At 38.3% G+C, this 18,353-nt stretch overlaps 3 protein-coding genes across 4 annotated transcripts; 1 reads left to right on the forward strand and 2 right to left on the reverse strand.

Annotated features, from left to right (window-relative positions):
- Positions 1–697: 697 nt before the first annotated feature.
- On the reverse strand, positions 698–1,957 carry LOC125216356 (histone H2A). The gene is made up of 2 exons (XM_048118046.1): positions 1,692–1,957; positions 698–1,128 (listed from the first exon to the last, which is right to left on the reverse strand). Exons 1-2 carry the CDS (start codon positions 1,899–1,901, stop codon positions 886–888), a joined length of 453 nt encoding a protein of 150 aa, XP_047974003.1. The 5' UTR covers positions 1,902–1,957; the 3' UTR covers positions 698–885.
- Positions 1,958–4,149: 2,192 nt separating this feature from the next.
- LOC125213926 lies at positions 4,150–6,529 on the forward strand. Its single transcript, XM_048114724.1, has 4 exons — positions 4,150–4,439; positions 4,558–4,678; positions 5,251–5,515; positions 5,961–6,529. Exons 1-4 carry the CDS (start codon positions 4,325–4,327, stop codon positions 6,378–6,380), a joined length of 921 nt encoding a protein of 306 aa, XP_047970681.1. The 5' UTR covers positions 4,150–4,324; the 3' UTR covers positions 6,381–6,529.
- A 214-nt stretch (positions 6,530–6,743) lies between these two features.
- LOC125213925 lies at positions 6,744–14,471 on the reverse strand. Of its 2 annotated transcripts, none has more exons than XM_048114722.1 (20): positions 14,217–14,471; positions 12,563–13,933; positions 12,400–12,465; positions 12,121–12,322; positions 11,337–11,415; positions 11,069–11,191; positions 10,928–10,990; positions 10,740–10,821; positions 10,597–10,656; positions 10,436–10,488; positions 10,190–10,356; positions 9,918–10,086; positions 9,386–9,443; positions 9,210–9,266; positions 8,884–9,129; positions 8,367–8,428; positions 8,215–8,271; positions 8,033–8,126; positions 7,464–7,604; positions 6,744–7,283 (listed from the first exon to the last, which is right to left on the reverse strand). In XM_048114722.1, the coding sequence occupies exons 2-20, from the start codon at positions 13,847–13,849 to the stop codon at positions 7,206–7,208; spliced, it is 3,144 nt and encodes a 1,047-aa protein (XP_047970679.1). In that variant the 5' UTR covers positions 13,850–13,933; positions 14,217–14,471; the 3' UTR covers positions 6,744–7,205. The 2 variants fall into 2 exon arrangements, with proteins under 2 accessions (XP_047970679.1, XP_047970678.1); XM_048114721.1 differs by having other exon boundaries at positions 12,400–12,468.
- Positions 14,472–18,353: the final 3,882 nt, after the last annotated feature.

An 18,353-nucleotide genomic window follows, 5' to 3' on the forward strand; every position in this document is an offset into this window, starting at 1 on the left:
CCTATAAAGATAATATCATCTTGTTATCCAATAATCTCAATAAGTTGTAGAGAATAATAAAAAGATTAACCGTGATGATTGAAGATTAAAATCGAAGTTTTTTTTTAGAATAACTATCCGAATTTTCAATTGATTATTTATATTTATATTGAGAGATACGTTTCTCTGAATATTTATATTCATAAGATAAGTTAAATAATAAAATTAAAAAGGTTCATTAAATCTAATTAATTAAATATAAATTATTATCTAAGATAAAAGTAAAAAACATCTTAAAATTAAAAATTATATAAGGACCTATTAAAACGAAAAAATTGTACGAGGATGTGATGAAATTTATGAAAAATGTATAAGGACTTATTAAAATGAAAAAATTGTACGAGGACCTAATGAACATTTTGATTAAAATATAAGGACATAGAATGTGTTTTGCCTTTAATCTTCTATAGAATAACACACCATGCATGGACGAAATGGCTTGGGGCAAAATAAACTTCGGACTTGGAAAATTACAACTAGATTTTCTAATGAGTTGGATTAATTTCTATTAATAATTATTCAATCATGTTTTCATTCTATCTTTAAGAATGTTACTACTAAGCTTAACAAAATTCCTCTTTCATAGAAAAGGTGTCCCATACTTCCAAATTCCAATATTTTGAACCTTTTACCCTTAGTTTGCTCAACCCCACTCATCTTGAAAATCTAAAGTCATTTCCATTCAATTCTAACAACAAACAATACAACAAGATAGTACACAGATTGTTAATCCATTTATCAACAGCCTACTTTCCTACATAACCAACAACAATTCAAATTACATAATGCCATTCAACCACAACACTAGGACTTCCTTCTTCCTGGGAACAGCATCCACAAACATCATCAAGCCTTCTTGGGAGATTTTGTCGCCTTTGATGGAGATTTCGGTGACTTCTCTGCCGCCTTCTCCGACTTCTTAGGTAGAAGAACCGGGTTGATGTTCGGTAGAACTCCACCGTGAGCAATGGTGACTCCAGCCAGAAGCTTCCCAAGCTCCTCATCGTTCCTCACAGCTAGCAGCACATGCCTTGGAATGATCCTGTTTTTCTTGTTGTCTCTTGCAGCATTACCTGCCAACTCCAACACCTGGCCACAATTCAATCATCTTAGCAAAGGCAATGCAAAGAGATTACATAATCAATAGATTCAACACAAATTTATGATGTTTTGTTCTATCAATTGGCTCATCATCCATGGAGATGCTGAGCACACACACAACTTTTGTCCACAGACAGACCAAAGTTCTATTTGTCTATCTCTCTCTATCTCTCTCACACACACACACTGTTATACATACAACCAAAAATCAATGCAAGTAATACATTTTCCTTATCAATTTTACTGATTCTTGTCTATGCTGGATGTGTGGATAAAATCAAGCCTTAGCAGCATTGATGAATTTGGATGTCATCTAATTTTAAAATGCCCCAAATTAAATCACCTGAACTGCAAAATCCCTAATTCAGAAACCCTAACTTCCATATCCCAAGCCCTAACCACAATCAAACTAAACCAACACGAGATCCACCGCTCTAATTCATCACACAGCACCACAAATCCCCAACAGAAAAAGGCAAATCTAACTTCACTCCAAAACACACGATCGGGCGCAGAGAATTCGAAAATGCAGGAATGTAACAGCAAAATACCTCAGCTGCGAGATACTCAAGCACGGCGGCCAAGTAAACCGGCGCGCCGGTCCCCACACGCTTCGAGTAACGGCCCTTCTTCAAATACCGGCCGATTCTGCCGACCGGAAACTGCAAGCCGGCCTTGACGGAGCGGGTGACCGGCTTCTTCTTCGGGCCGCCGCCCTTCCTTCCGCCAGCTCCCTTCTTCAATTTTCCGCCGGTGTCCATTTCGTAATTTTGGTGCAAATTGGGATCGATTGATGGAGGTGAAATAGTGAGGGTGGAAGGTTGTTGGTGTTGGTTAAATAAGTGGGGTGCATGTTGAGGTGATAGAGATGGGAGTTTGGGCCGTTGGATTGGAGCTTATCGGCGGCTCTAAGAGGAGGTGTTGGAGATCCGTGTGCTTTCGGATTTGGCCAATCGCCAGAGGACACTTGTAAAAGTTGGAAAAACACAAAATTTTGTTTTTTAGGACTACTATCACCTATGTCACGGAGTAATTTTTAATTATCTCTTATTTTATTCACATTTTTTATATTAAAACTTTCATTAACACCATTTTTAGCAGACACCACGGTTCAAGAACTGTCGGTTTCCGGTTTGGAAAAATTACGAACCTGAACCGGTCCGCCATAGCTTTCGGCGGTTCCGGTTCACTATTCATTTTTTTAAAAAATTTGAATTTGAAATCGGCCGGTTTATCGTCGGAACCGCCGGTTTTGTTACCGTTTTTTGCAGGGTAGGCCTGCACCCTTACGCCTGCGCCACCTGCCACCTGAAAAAGCTGCCGGAACCGGCGGTTACCGGCGAAAACCGCCGGTTTTCGTCCTGGTTTCTGACCGGTTCCTGCAACCCTAGGCCCTACCCTATACCCTACCGGAACTGGCAAACCGCTGTTTCCGACGACCCGGTTTGAACCACCGATTACGGTTCGTCATGTTTTGAAGACCTGAACCGGTCCGTCGGAACCGCCGAATCTTGTCCCGGTTCGGAACCGTCACCGCGGTTCCTGTTCACGGTTCCAAACCGCCGGTGACGGTTTCGGGCCGGTTCGGTTTTGGGACCTCTACAGGAAGTATAATTCATGTGTCCAACTTAAACTATTGTTTTTTTTATTTTGGTATGAGAATTAATAGAAGTAATATTATTTGATTAAACTATAGATACGGCAAGAATAGAATAGCGACGGCAGTATTTCATGATCGATGCTTGAGATTTAGTCAAACTAATGGGATAATTTTGTTTATTACGATGTAGCAATGAACTACTCCACACAACAAATGCAACATATGAAAACATGAAACTGAGGAAATAATAAGGTAGTAAATTATTGTGTTTTGTAAATCACTCTAGTCTCTAGAATTTGTAAACATATTCTTAGAATTGAATAATCATAATTAGCTAAACATTTAGGTAAAAAATCCTAATTAATAAATTAGTAATGATCAATCTACATTCAAGAGACCCTTGAAAGCATATTAACCAACGATCCAAGAATCATAAATATTCATTTTTTATTTCTACTTTAAACAAACAAGAATCATAAATTCACAATCTCATAAACCACTCCATATCCTAAGCAAAAGAGGTAGATGCCGAAATATTAATGTCATAAAAGACATTTCCATAATAACACTGACACATAAAATATGTTCTATATAAAAAAAAATTGAAGCCAAAGTAAATCCATAATTCTTAAATCTCAATCTATAATTCAATCCCCTATAAAATAGCAATGGAGAAATCTAGCTAATCATACTAAGGTAACACAACATCTGAAGCTAAAATTGTAGATTTCATTGTTTTATTCCAGTTTTGATGGTAGGTAAACAACATCAAATGAAGCTAAAATTGTAGATTTTATTGTTTTATTTCAGTTTTGACGGTGGTTCGTTTCTGGATTGACGGAGATTTGATGTTGAATCTTTTTCTCCATTCTTATTTCTTGTGTTTTTTTTCCTCACAACAACTGTGCAAAAATTTATCGTTGAAATGTGATTTTGTGCAACTGCTTTTACGCCGTCCGACCATATGGAATGTGGTAATTAAGTCACCCGACCTAATAGCAGAGTTACTGGACAATCTACACGTCCGACCAAAAACACGATAAAATGCACGAAACCTAATGCGAAAAATAAAATCACATCAGCAAGATGGAACAAAAATATCATCAAATTCCATGATTTTTCAAGTAATATATATACACTAATATAAATTATTTTCATTTTTTAAACTAATCAAATAATAATGGTAATTTAATTTTAAATAAAACATTTCTATTTTAAATCCACCTTGATTGACAAATGAAAACGAAAAAGGTCTACAAGAGCCAAAGACTAAAGACTAAAGTCTACAACTAACCAAAAAAATAAGCTCAATGAAAGCTCTGGGGGTATAATAGTAATTAACGGGAACAGATAAACCCCAAATATCTGATGCTCATATCATAGTACACTAATTTACTATATATACCAAGCTCAGAAATTCTATCCATTTGCCGACGAACAAATTCAGATCAATTCCATTTATCTGAAGAAATTCAGATCCAAATTCGCATACTCTCCATCACAAGCATGCCTTAAAATCTTCGCGTTACTTCGATCGATCTATCCTCACACAGTTGGATTCCTTGAGCATAAGAGCATCGGATTATGCATCCGGCGCTTTCGATCTACTCTCCAACACTCACGCGCCCGCGTATGACGTCGTACTACGGTGGATCGTCTTTTCATCGCCGGAAACATCTTCAGAAAAGTGATCGTCGCGGTAATTTTAGTAGTTAACGTTTTGCTCGCCGGATCTTAGCTTATTTTTCGCTTTAGAACGCTTTGGTGCTGTTTTTGTCTGTTCCGACGAGGTATTATTAATACTATCGGTAAACCAGTGGTGGATCTGATTTTGTTGGCAATCGAGCTTTCTCGATTGAACGGTCTTCCGTTTTTCCTGTGGATCGAGCTCGTTTTGGAGATATTGAGGATTCTCGGCGGTTTTTGGATCGGTATAAGGTAATTTGTGGATGAGGATTTTGTATTAGCTTTTACATTTGTGATATTTGTTCATAGGGAATAACGAGTATAACACACACTCTTCTGAGAATTAGATGTTTCATATTCTATTCTAAATATCTGGTGAAATCGATGCCTGCGATATCCTTCTTTTTTTTTTTGCAATACTTATGACTGATTGCCAGCAAAAGGTTGTTCCAAAACCTCATTAGTAAGAATGAGTTAGATCTAATTGGTTGTGTGAACTATGGAAGGATTGGTTTCAAAGTGCTAATTGTAACCTAGTTTTAGCAAGCCTTGAGGTGACTCGGGAATTACGAGTTGATTGAATCAGTGTTTCTCTGCTAGTATGTGGAGGTAATATGTGGATTGAACGATTATCATATACAGTGTACAATTATAATACTCGCACATCTTCAAAATTTGGGTGTGTTAGTTTAACTTTTCTTAGACATTGTCTTCGTATATAGTACTAGCTTGTTTATTTGCCTCCTACTGTCCTACATATAATTTCTTGGTTGTGCTTGGCATAATTACAATTAATCAACTTTGAATTCTGTCTTTTTCTACAGCTCTTCTATTCAGCCTCAATTGTGGATGGAAGGTTCTGTTCCTAGTGATATGCTGGCTTTCCAACAATTAAGGAGCAACACTGAGTCTGTGACGACTCCTGATATCCAAACTCAATATGGTTCAGGGGATCTTTCTATGAATGATCTGAAAGTGTGCTTGGATGAATTTGTAAGTGTTGAAGATTTGGCTGGTAGCAATAGCAAATGTGATTCCAAGGACTCAGACGAATTCAGTGACAATCTTCCCGACTCTACATCTTCTGCTGTAAGTTTTTCGTGCGGCGTCTTTGCTATGCTTATGAGTTTGTGTTACTTCTTATCTATATCTTGTGAAATTGAAACACTATTGTATCAAGCTAATATCGTATACTGAATTTTGCAATGCTTAATTTACGACGTTTTATTAGTATTTTAGGATCCCTTCCCTGTTTCCCAGTTCATCAGATAACTTGTTTTTCTGTTACTACTTTGTTACTGTTATTTGTGAATTCTGCAGGCAAGCATAGTAGCTCTTGCCTTTCTTTTTCAAGTATTTTAATGTTCTTGCTGCGTTATTTCCTCCGGTGGTAGTGGAAAAGCACTGGATTCGAAATAAATATGCCAAGGCCTGTGCGCGTATATATATAAACATCGAAGGGTTACTCTTGTGAAGATATCGTTAACAGTTGCAATTTTCTCTTTGTTATTCTTTTTGATGTTATCGCTCTCAGACTCTGTCCAAGCTTGCATCTGCCATGAAAGGTAGCCGTGAAAAGCAGGGTATACCGCCTAAGAAGCTGTCCGTCACTTGGGCACCTGATGTCTACGATCCAATTCCGACTTCGGTATCTCACGTGCCATCGAGCAGGAATCAATACATCCGCAACAATTATAGCAAGAAATATGGGAAGAACAAACAGAGAGGTGGTGGGAAATCCTCGCGAGGGGGCAAGGGCAAGGACAAGGACAAGAAGCAAGCTCGGAAGAATGGCGGGACCACCACCAAAGTCAAGAGCGCGGCTAGCATCTCGGAGCCCAAGGTAGTTATCACCGGGTTCAATGTTATCAGCACAGATGCATTCTGTGGAAGCAGCTTTCTCAAGGAATCGGCCCAGAATTTGCACTTCCCCGTCGCGGAGGCTATGCGATGATGGGCATGTTTTCTGTCTCTCCCCAATGTAAATAAATAAGTACTCGTTATGCCTTAAAAGCTTTCTACTAGCTATGCTTGCAAGACTTCGGAATTTTGAGAATTGGCATTTGGCCTTCAACGAATTTACATGGATTTTTGTTTGTGATACGAGTATTGTAAATTCATGGACATTATTTCAATCCATTCGTGCTGAATCGACGTAGTTTTATATACGAAAGAAAAATGAACGTAAGCTAGTACTGTTCGGTTTGATGAATTAAATAGATTCAATTTCACGTAAGATTAAATATTAGTCTTTGCCTTCCTCTCAACAATTAATTTGCTGTATTTTGGAGTAAGTCAATCTCTGGAAAAGTTAATCTTCAGCGATCGAACAAACATATATAGTAGTATGAAAATGTACATTGCATCACTATAATCCAACACAACACAAGTATAGCGTTCGAAATGCACAAACAAATGTAGTGAAACAAAGTATTTGGCCTTCAAAAACCAACTATTCTTTTCCTGCATGCGGATAAAAAAGGGAAGCGTGCTCGAGGAAATTCTTTCAACATTCTGCATATCTCTACGGCAGCACGATGCAGCGTGGTGTATCATCCCCCGATATGATAAAGACATACCAACTCCTGAGAAACCTGACCGCGGTGCTATAGTGTGAAAGCTCACTCCTGTCGAAAACTTACCTCTACATGTAGGTGGAGTGCCTCATGCATTCGTGTGCTTTCAGATGACTGCGGCACATCTAGATATCCACCGTGGGATGTGAGACTCGCTCATTATCAGCATCTGCTGCACTCCACACATCTCTCGAGAGTGTTCACTATGGCTGTACTTCCTTTTCTAGTAAAGATGTCCCCTTGAAAATTGTTAGCTGAAAGTCTCTCGTGTACTTCAGCATCTGCTCAAGGAAATTTCAGTTTATTAGAGCCTTATCAAGTAGTGCTTTTACAAGATTCGACTCGAGATTAACAGATGCATGGAACTGTTTCGAGCCTTGAGGTCAGTTTTCTTCAGAAGTGTGACAGAATACAGATGCAACACTGGTGACTAAAGTAACCACCATGGATAAGAGACTTACTTTCTCATGGCTCGTTTTCGTGAAGCCTAGCTTATTCAGCCACATAGGTTCAGCTTCCTCGGCCGCAGGGAGTACCAGGTGTTTCACGGTCATAGATGACAGGAATATCTCGATGCACGAGAACAACGCTTGAAAATATCCCTATATTTTAATGACAATAGTTATATCACTGTCGAAGCAATCACAATATCACATTAAACAAAACCTAGTCACAAAAAATGGAGCTTTCAGCAGTTTAATCGGAATTCCTGGATAATCGAATTATTGTTTTGTTTTTAGTCAACAAGGAAACAAAAACACTGACTATAGCAGGAATCCTTCACTACATACAAGAAGCTACCAGAGTGTGCATAAACAAGGTCCATCACCCTCACCCGACCAAAATAAAGAAAAAAGAAAAATGGCCCTTATACGCTCATTAACAAAACATGGAATGACGGATGTGTTTGATGCTGGACATGAATTCTGAGCAAAATGCGAGAAAATGCAAGAGACAAGTGACCTGTCTATTAGAAAGAAAAGGCCTCTGCTTTCACACGTTTCAAGTAAAAGAGTGTGCCTAAACTTACTTTTCCTTGATTTTCTCTATCGGTAGCTACCAATGGAAGTTCAGCAACATCCTTTCCAAATATCCTGACGAGAGCAGCTGATACAACAATGGAGCTGCAAGCACCAAAGAATATGTTAACTTTCATGGGTAGTATACATAGCAGGACGAAAAACTACAAGGCAGTTGAGAACATCAACTCACTTTACAATTAGAACCACACAGTACATTCCACTGAACTCTTGCCCAGATATGTTCCTCCTGCATACATGTGCAAACAATATTATTGGTGGATTGACTGATCATCATTAACCAAGAAAAAATCGGGTACATATAAATGGGAGAGTTTAACTTACCCATACACCATAACTGGGATAAGATCCCGACCAGATTTTGCAACGATGGGGTCAAAGCATTCCTACAACAATACATTCAGATTGAGGCATAAAACCAGTGTGCAATATGTACCACGACACAATGTTTATCATCCTGCTATACTTTACATATGTCAATTCAATCCTCATATGTATTAGGCTGACATCGATATTTTGGCTAGCTAAATGCTTTAAAAAGCACTGACACAAGAGGCTTCTTCCGGTCAAAACATATCTACTGTTGTTAGAAATAATTAACCTAAAATGTATTATTGGCCCTCAACCATTCAATCGTCACACATGGAAAACGTATAATTGTTCACATATTCAAGTTACTATGGAAAACACACAGATGCACCCTGGCATAAAATATTTAATAAGTAGCCAATTAAGTTGCAAAGATGGTTAAGATGATGTAATGAGTATTTGACTTCAAACACAGTGCACATATCAGCTAAATAAGGGAAAACATCTTGTAATGTTAGATGGGAAAGCTTACGCGAAAAATTGCTGCAGCTCGAGAGAGCAACATTAGATGCCCCGGAGCTCGACTTTTTCCACTCAGAATGCACCATTGGATTTCATTCATATACATACCATTCAAACCAATTTTTGCATGCTTCTTATATAGTGCAGATGACACTGCAGCTGGAACTAACTTGGGCTCCCCAGAAGCCGAACTTCGCAGTGCTTCAAAGATCTTATGGCAGTCATCACAACAAAACCATTTATCCTCAGGTAGTTCCTGCCACCATATATTTGAGCATCCATTAACAACGAACTGTCAAAAACAGCTCCTTGATGAAAAGTAGTTTAAATGCTTACTTTCAGATCACACATCTCAGACTCACGTAAACAACCAACGTGATATTCCCTCTCACACTAGACAACAAGAGAAAAATGGAGTCATAAAACATAAAAAGGATATGCCATAGACAAAGTAAATGACCAAGAAATATCAGAATAGATGTCCAAAAGTAAGATGATGAATCAAGTCATACTTGATCACATATTATCACTGTTCGGTCATCAAACTTTGCAGCACTGAAGTCCTGTGACCTAGAAAGCAGAAGACAAGAATCAGTTTATAGAACTATAGAAATTTGCCTAGATAGGCACACGCACTTCAGAACAACTATTGGAGGTATTAAGATACGAAGTTGTGGAATGACGTGGTTGGTTACAGGAATTGCAGCTAAAGAGAGATATCAGACTAGAAAAATGAACTTTTTTTTAGTAGTACATGGATTAATCTAGAATAGATACTTCAGATAAGAATGCTAATAGCAACTGGTTTTTGCCATGACTAACAAGATGCTGAGAAAATTATACATCTCTCCCTATTTGTTGGGAGTCCTCAGGAGCAGAAAATGGCAAGAATCTGAATGCAATCTCGGTAAATAAACTACAAATTCGGTTTCTAGGTTATATGAGGAAGATAATCCGCGAAGAAAAGCTACTTCCTTAAAACAGCTATTCTGACAAAGAACTTGCTATAGTAAACAGAAATAGAATATAACCAACGCAATAAACCTGCAGATCACACAGCCACCGGGCTCGAATTCTGGTGCCTTTACCACTCTCGTTAGTCTAAGGATAATTGGTCTTGATTCCCCAGAAGCTTTTCTACCAGAACCAAGTCTATCCTTGCAATGCGGACAATGCCAATCATTTTCTGGGGGACACTGTAAACCTAAACAATCTGCAACAATTTCGATAAAAGGGATCACAAAACGTGAAACTAACCCACAAGCACAAATTGAGTACATGAAGAAATTGAAAAAAGGGAAAAAGGAGAAACGAACCAGCATGAAAAGCTCGAGGGCATCCGTTGCATAAAATAAGTTCACCTCCATCTCCGCATACTGCACACATATCATCACTTCCACTAGATGGAAGACTTTGGCCATTTGCGAGCATCAAGGCTATGTCATGAAGTGTTAATCCAGAGGACGTATAGATATTACGGTAGCTGTAAAAGAATAGAAATCATATTTCTGACACCCGATGGCACGTGTAATATACATTCTAATTTTTCAAAAGCAACTCACGGTTGACGTTTAGCTGCCCATCCAGCATGAGCCTCGAATTGGGAGGGACTAATCTGTTTTTAAATAAAAGAATACATGTGATGTGTTTCTTGAGCTAGATATATTATAACAGATCACATCTAGTAAACAGAAATTCCAAATACACGGATAAATGGACTTACCTCAATGTTACAACAACCACAGACTATGCCATTTCCCTGCTTGTAACCCCCGAGAATCCTCTGTAAACAGACAAAAAAAATGTCTTAGGTTATATGGTGAAATCAGAAAAAATGAGTAGATCTGAATGAAAGTGCTATACAACCTTTCCTTTGGAGTAATAAGCCAAACTGGTGCCATCTGGCAGTCCATCCGGCAAAAAAAGCAATTTGTGCAAATCATTGTCCCTATTGTACATCAGTCACTCATCAGACCAAGGCCTTGACGTCAGACAAGACCTACAAAGAGCTGTGTACAGAAAATTAGAAAGATGTATGATAATAACAAACTTGCCTTTTTTTGTTGCCACCTTCTGTTGTCTTCTTATGTCCCCAAAAAGAGCCAGAATGTCTTGGCCTGCATAAAAAATGATACTGAGCACCTGATAAAATTGCGCTAATATGAGAAATAAGAGGCGGCAAAAATAGAACAAACTTCTTGACTGGACGTTTCTGCTCAACTAGTGCCTCTACATAGCCTTGCTGATTAAAGGGTGTTGAACGAGAATAAAGATATGCATCCGGATAAGTGATGTCTTCAGTAGATGGTCTTGCAGAGCTGGAAAATTTCCCATTACAGTGTGAGTGAGAGTATGAATGATAAATCAAAATATCCAATAAGCACAACAACTTACTTCAAAGAGGTGCATACACATAAAAAAAGATTCTATGAATTTTTATTGAAAAATATGCAGCGCGCATACCTGGTGGTGGAGTGTGACATGCCTAAATACTGGTGTGCGCTATCCCCACAGGCTACATCATGTCCACGTACGAGACTTGCTGCAAAATTTTAGAATGCAAAACATCAGAAACTAAATATTGACAGGGAGGAATTGCAATAAATTATCATCTTTCACATCCAAAACCTTGATCGCACATTTTATGTCTTGCAAGCACTAAAGAAAAAGTGGTTGTGTCATAAGCCTGAGAATGCCACCAACTAATTGATTGTCACCCCCCTCTATTTTATAGCAATTTAAAATATAAATCGCTTGACTGATGATAAATAATAACATAGGAGGAGAACAATCTATAAGTAAAATACAGATTTTCTCAGGTGAGATTTGGATGGGTAAGTTGTTAGAAATGGCTTGTCTTAGTCATTTTGAAACATTTGTAACCCTCATTCATAACTGTCATGTAACTCATGATCACCTCTTCCACTTACTCCAGACAAGAAACCTAATATGTGCAATTCCCAACTGTCCCCAAAGTAATGGTCCCCAACCAGATCTAGTCATCAAGCATGAGAGGTGTACTGGTTGCGGACTAAGATGCCAGACTAGATGACATATTCAGTCAACCATCAAATATAAGAGAGAAATGTAGGTGCACTTGCGATAAACTGCCTGGAAATACTCAAGACCTATAATTCTGAAGTATGCACCATTCAAAAGCAATATAAGATGAACTTTCTCGTGTAAAGAACAACAGTCTGTTTCAGTGATATTCAAATAGAAAAGGGAAACTTCATTGGAATTTTACCTTTCCAGAGCTGATAGTACTCCTCATTTAAAGAAGGACCTGCAACAGCTCTTATCACTGTATCTACTGCACTGAGAGGAACAGTTTTCAGTTCTTCAATTATGCTGTAAATCGGCTTCCCATTCTCCAAGTATATGTGATTATTTGGATGGCTTGTCTTGCTACCAGAGTGAAGTTCAAACTCGTATGCACTCACCACATGCTAAAGCGAATTTGCAAAATTAGAACAGACAAAACAACTGATCAAGAGAAACAACTTAACTTGCAAATATGACTTACTTTTGAGAAGTTGCAGATGCAACAACCACACAAAAATCCACCACTTTTTATAATTCCAGGAAGCTCCTTCTAGCAATAAATAGAAACAGAGTTAACGCCACACTGGAATAAAACTGAAGATTAGCATCAAATCTAACAAAGCACAACTACACCAACTACATACCTCACCAGACATAGAAATATACTTGACTCTAGCTCCTTCCAGTATTCCAGTGCACAAAAGCTTCTTAACATTCGAAGGGTAACTATCTGGAATGATTTTCTTAGACATCCTCAGTTCCATGTTGGGAGCACAAGAAGAAGGACTTCTAGGGTGAAGACACTCTCCATCAACCATGCTTGATTTCACTTTTGAGTTCTCTAAAGCAATCATGTCGCCATTGCGAAAGCCATGCATAGATAAACCATCAGCAGTCGACACGGATATTTGATTATCATAAAGGTCTTCATCAAATTTGTCATCAGCCAAGGGCTTAGAAGATAGGTCAGTATCACACTCATCTTTCCGTTTACTGAATTTAAATGTTATCTTTCTAATACCAGTGGGTCTAACATGCTTTGGAATTTCAAGAACCACACGAGCTGTAGAAACTGCTTCCAGTTTACCCTTACTGTGTTCTTCTTCACAAAACTTTCCATCAGTGAAGGAATTCCAGGAACAAGCTGATGTAATCTCTCCACAGCCACCATGTTCCCCACCAAGCACATCGAGAGGTTGACTGCTAATGGTCAGGCTTGAGGTAACCTGTTTTGGAGATGGATTGGGGTCTGAAACTTCAGAATGCAAATCATCATTGGTTGGTTCTTTCACTCGATCGCTGTGATGTATCCCCAAACCAGGATTATTTTGTTCGTCTTTCACTTCATTGCTATTAGAATACAGCTCAACCTTACCATCATCTAACTGTTCCACTGCATGATTCACTGCACAAGGGTCCATCACGATGTCATTCAGTACCCCCCTTGTCTCCGTATCTCCAGCGTTCTGTTCTTCCTTTGCCACGTCTTTCATGCAATGCTCCTTCAATATTTCACTATTATGATATTCCACAGAGGGTTCTAGCTCTGCACTACTTAAAACATCATTTGCACGAACCCCTGCAGAAGGTCCAAATGCAGCATAATTCACAGATTCTCTCAGCTGAATTTCAGAGCATGATTTTGTCTGAGCGCCATTCTTCGCGTGGCTTTCATAAACTAATTCACTGTTATTTGACAACACGTCAACAGAACACGCTAATTCAGTCTCGTCGATCACCCCTTCAGTTACCTGAACGTCATAAAACACAGACTCACTTTCACCATCCATAAACTCAGCAGCCACACAAGGCATCACCCTAGTATCACTGAACGATTCATTTGCTTCTCCCTCCACTCTTGACTTGCCTTCAGCACCATCCCCTGCCGGATGCTGCCCGTTCTCTGAATCAGTCCTCAATCTACTGTTCATTTCAATCGCATTAACAAAACAACAACCATCCAAGCTCCACTCCCCTCTCTCCCATCCACAACTCTAAAAACTCAGTAGCGCAGTCTGCATCACCAATTCAAATTTATGAAAAAAACAACAACAAAAGACAGACCGCAACGGTGTGAACAAAAAAGAAATTAAAAGCACAAACTATCAAATTTGACGGTATTCGAAAAATACCAATCAAATTCAGCTCCAAATCCACTCAATAACACAAATATTAATAACTACGCATTCATTACGTAATCCAACGTCCGTCAAATCCATACACCCAGCTCAATCGATATAATCTCCGAAATTGCAAATTGTGAAGTGAGTTTAAAGCAACATACGCATGTAAACGGACCTTTTTAATCCAATAAAGCGGGAAATGGAAGTGAAATTCAATCAGTCATCGAAAATAGGAAACTCCGACAGATCTGGTGGCTGCGTCAATTGTCCAATCCGAAACTCCAATTGTAGAACGTCACTATGAGCATAATAGTCGAGAAATCACAGATCTACAATGGAAGGAAGGAGGAGAAATGTTAGGGTTTTGGGTATTGGTTGTGAAATTTTCTGTTATTTTTGAGAAAACTGAAAAGTTGGATTGGCGGTATGGATTTACAGATTTTAGTAGAAGCAGTTGAAGTTGATAATTTATTATTTATTTTTTATATATGGAAAATAAGTTATTACTTGTCATTTAAGAATTGATGAGAGTGGAAAAGTAGTGGGAGATGAGAGAAATTTGAGGGCACGATTTAATTTGTTATATTATACTCTAGTTTAATACAAAAACTATAGGAAAAAGGTGTAGAATATGAAGTTTGTATATTGATTTCATATGAAATATAGATTTATTATAATGGACTGTGAATTTCAATTATGAAAAATAAAATTTTTAATTACGGGCATACTGAAATGATAAAATTAAACAGGATATATATCACTAATTTTGTATTCTCCTTTCTCGAAATCATACCTATTTCCATGTAGTGGGGTATAATAGCATTAGTTAAACAATTTATTCAATAAAGTGCTAAAATAAAAATTTACTATTATAATGACCACAACCAAAAAATCCGATGGGGGCCACGCTTTGTGTTTCCACGCGCCACGTGGTTGCTTACGTGATCCAATCTAGAGTTCCGTGTCCGGTTTTCTCTCCAATTTTGATTTAATCCGTTGTTTCCAATTTTGATTTAATTTTAATCTAGAGTTCACCGGCAACTTTTCCTACTCCACCTCTCGCACATAAAATATGATGTGTGCACCAATTTCTTTGAGCATTTTTCATCCGCATTCTTAGCTAAGAACACGGAAGTAGGTCCGGATCCACTTTTACTTCTTGTCCTTAGCTAAGAACACAACACCCATATCCGTGCTCTTAGCTAAGGACAAGCTCAAGGATCCCACCATTCTATTATTCAATTTAAATAAAAATATTTTCACAATATTAAATTGCATTAAAAATTTAAAATTACATAATTAAAATCTGAAAAAAATAAAAATTACATAATTAAAATCTTAAAAAATAAAAATACATAATTAAAATCCTAGAAAATAAAAAAATACATAATTAAAATCCTACAAATTAAAAATTACACACATGGAAGACTAGTCCTCTAACTCCAATTGCCTCTTGAGACCCCGGATCATTTGCTCATGTGTTGCAAATTGATCCGGAGTCATCTTAGACGTATCGTTCAAATAGAGTTGACCCAAGAGGGTCCACAACGTGTTGTTCGGGGGTGGAGGAGACACAAAGGGAGTGGGGGCGGGGGTGGATGGAGTCGAGGCGCGGCGGCGGGTGGTCGTCGCCTTATTCTTTCCTTGCGGCCGGCGGGAACTGCTCGGGCCAGCGTCGGGGCTACCCAAGTTAGTTCTGGCAAGTTGGGTAGCCACATCATCGGATGCGCCGTCGGATAGGGCTACAGACCTCGATCGTTTGCTGGAAGAGGATGCTACTATGCCGCCCCTATACTTCGGATGTAGGCGCCCCTCCTGCCAACAATCGAGGTATTTGAACGCTTTGAACTCCATGCGTTGGTAGGTCGCCAAGGCGGTAGTAATGATGCCGAGCTCGCTCGTGCCACTCCCCGCCGACCGCTCTTACTGGAGGTGATACCCCTAGAACTTACTGATTGCCTCGTTGCATCTGAACATGCAATTGCGCACCATACTATCATTGTGATAGATGGTTCCCCCCGGCCGGGTTTCATTGTAAAGACGAGTGATGCGCCACCAATACGTTTCCCCGGTTTAGTTCGTGCCAACTTTTGGATCTTCGAAGACTGCCAAGTAGGCATTGAACATCTCCATCATCTCACCCGGAGTGTACGGGGTGCGGGTGCCACGAACAGGAGAAGTAGGGGAATAGAAGTAGGAGTAGAGCTGTTGCTCCCTCCTGAACCGGGTTCGGGTGCCCACCCGAATCCGGAGGCGTTTTGGTCGTGCACTGGTAAGGACGGTAGCCACCCGGAGCTTGCGAACCTTGGGTTTGAGGAGGGGCCGTAAATTGCGTTTCCGGACTAGGGAATGCGTCGGAGTCGAACCAATCGTAGTTCCAACCGCGATTGCCGGAGGGGTGATCGCCGGAGCCGGACATTGTGTAGTGTGGTGGGAATTTAGATGAGAGAATATGAGAAAAAAGATGAGAGAATGTAGATGATAGAATAGATGAGAATGTGATTTTTTTGTGTTGAAATGGGGGTATTTATAGATGAAAATGTGAATTTTGGGGAAAAAAAATTTGAAAAATAAATTAAAAGTGGGTAGAAAACGGATATAATTTTTTGGGAAGTGGGAAAATATTTATTTTTATTTAAAAACATTTTTTAAAATAAATTTTGAATTTAAAAAAAATAATAAAAAATCGAATTTGCCAACGGCATAGGAAGATGCCACGTAGGGCTGCTCAGCGGCACAGACGTGCTCTTCGCTAAGAGCAGCGCCTACTCAGCGGCACGGACGGACGGACGCAATTCCTTCAACCGCTGCGGATGCTCTTATGTTTGTGAGGGGTAGAGTAGGAAAAGTTGTAGGTGATCTCCACTGAAAAATTACTCATTCATTCACTCATAGCTGAGGCATAACTTTTCTGCATACAATTTTAAAAAGTGATGTTTATTGTGCCACGTAAATAGATAAAAAAAAATAAGACAAATAAAAAATAAAGAGAATAAAATATAAAGTTAATAAAGTGAGGATAAGTAAGAGTGATAATATTACTTTAGTATAAAAATGACTTAACTATGAGAACCTCTCAAAATGAAAAAATGACTCAACTATACGAAAACGAATGGGGTAATACTCTAAATTAAAAAAGATATAAATAGGTTAAAATTTAATACAGCTATAATAAAAAGATACTCCATTCGTCTCATTTAAAATGTCCACATTCTTGAATGGCACAATATTTTTGGTGGAAAAAGGTGATTGAATATTTCAATAAGGAGAGAAAATAAATAATTTATTTTCTAATATAAAAAGTGAACATCTTGGGACAAATTTAAAAAGAAAGATGGAGATTTTAAATGAGAAGGAGGGAATAATTGAATTTTGAAGTTGTATTGCGTCCCGATTCATAATTCAGTTTACTAAGTAAAGTTTGTGCGTATTGCTTCCAAATTTATTTTGCTTCTCAATACTCAAATCATCAATGTCCATTGTTAGTCTGTAACTACTATTGAGTATATTTTTATACTTCTCCATAAAATTACGTGCAATTGATATGACATGAAAATTAAGACAAATTTGGTAAGGTAAGAAAAATGAGGAGAATGATAGTTAAAACAGTGTTAATGACTAGCGAAACTCACATTATTAGTAGTGTTTAATGGTGGTATAAATCGTAAATAAGTTGATGTATATAGTTAATAAATTGAGATAATTTTTCAAAAATTGAGTACACATATTTTTATTGGACGGACAAAAATAGAAAATGCGCATATTTTTATGGAATGGAGAGAGTATATAAGTATGTCCAAAACATTTCCACGTTTAAAATTATTGGTTAATTTATTCTTTAACACATGGCAGTGCAAGGCATTTAGCAGCTTAATCTAATGGTCCACAAAAAAAATGGCAAGACAAAGGAACTAAAGAAACCCTTGATGACCAACAAGCAACTCAAAGTGGTAGCCATGCTAAAGAACCAACATGGCCATGTGAGCATCTCAGAGCTAGTTGACTCAAAGTGGTGGCCCACAAAACCAGCGTAGTGGCCCACGAAATGGTGTCCAGACAAAGGAACCAATCATGATCAACAAGCAACTCAAAGTGGTGGCATGGCTAAAAGAACAACTGTGATATCGAATATTAGTCTTTTGAAATGAATTTTCTTATTTCGTTTGTCACATGACTTAATCAGTTTTATTAAGCTAAATTGCAACCTTGATCTCCAAACCACACCACGTATGTATGTCTACATAGAAAAATAATATGATACATACCTTATGTACACACCATCCGTGAGCACCATACTCATTTATTGCATGAT

The sequence above is a fragment of the Salvia hispanica genome, chromosome 3, assembly GCF_023119035.1.
Source record: "Salvia hispanica cultivar TCC Black 2014 chromosome 3, UniMelb_Shisp_WGS_1.0, whole genome shotgun sequence".
In the NCBI taxonomy this organism is placed as follows: Eukaryota; Viridiplantae; Streptophyta; class Magnoliopsida; order Lamiales; family Lamiaceae; genus Salvia; species Salvia hispanica.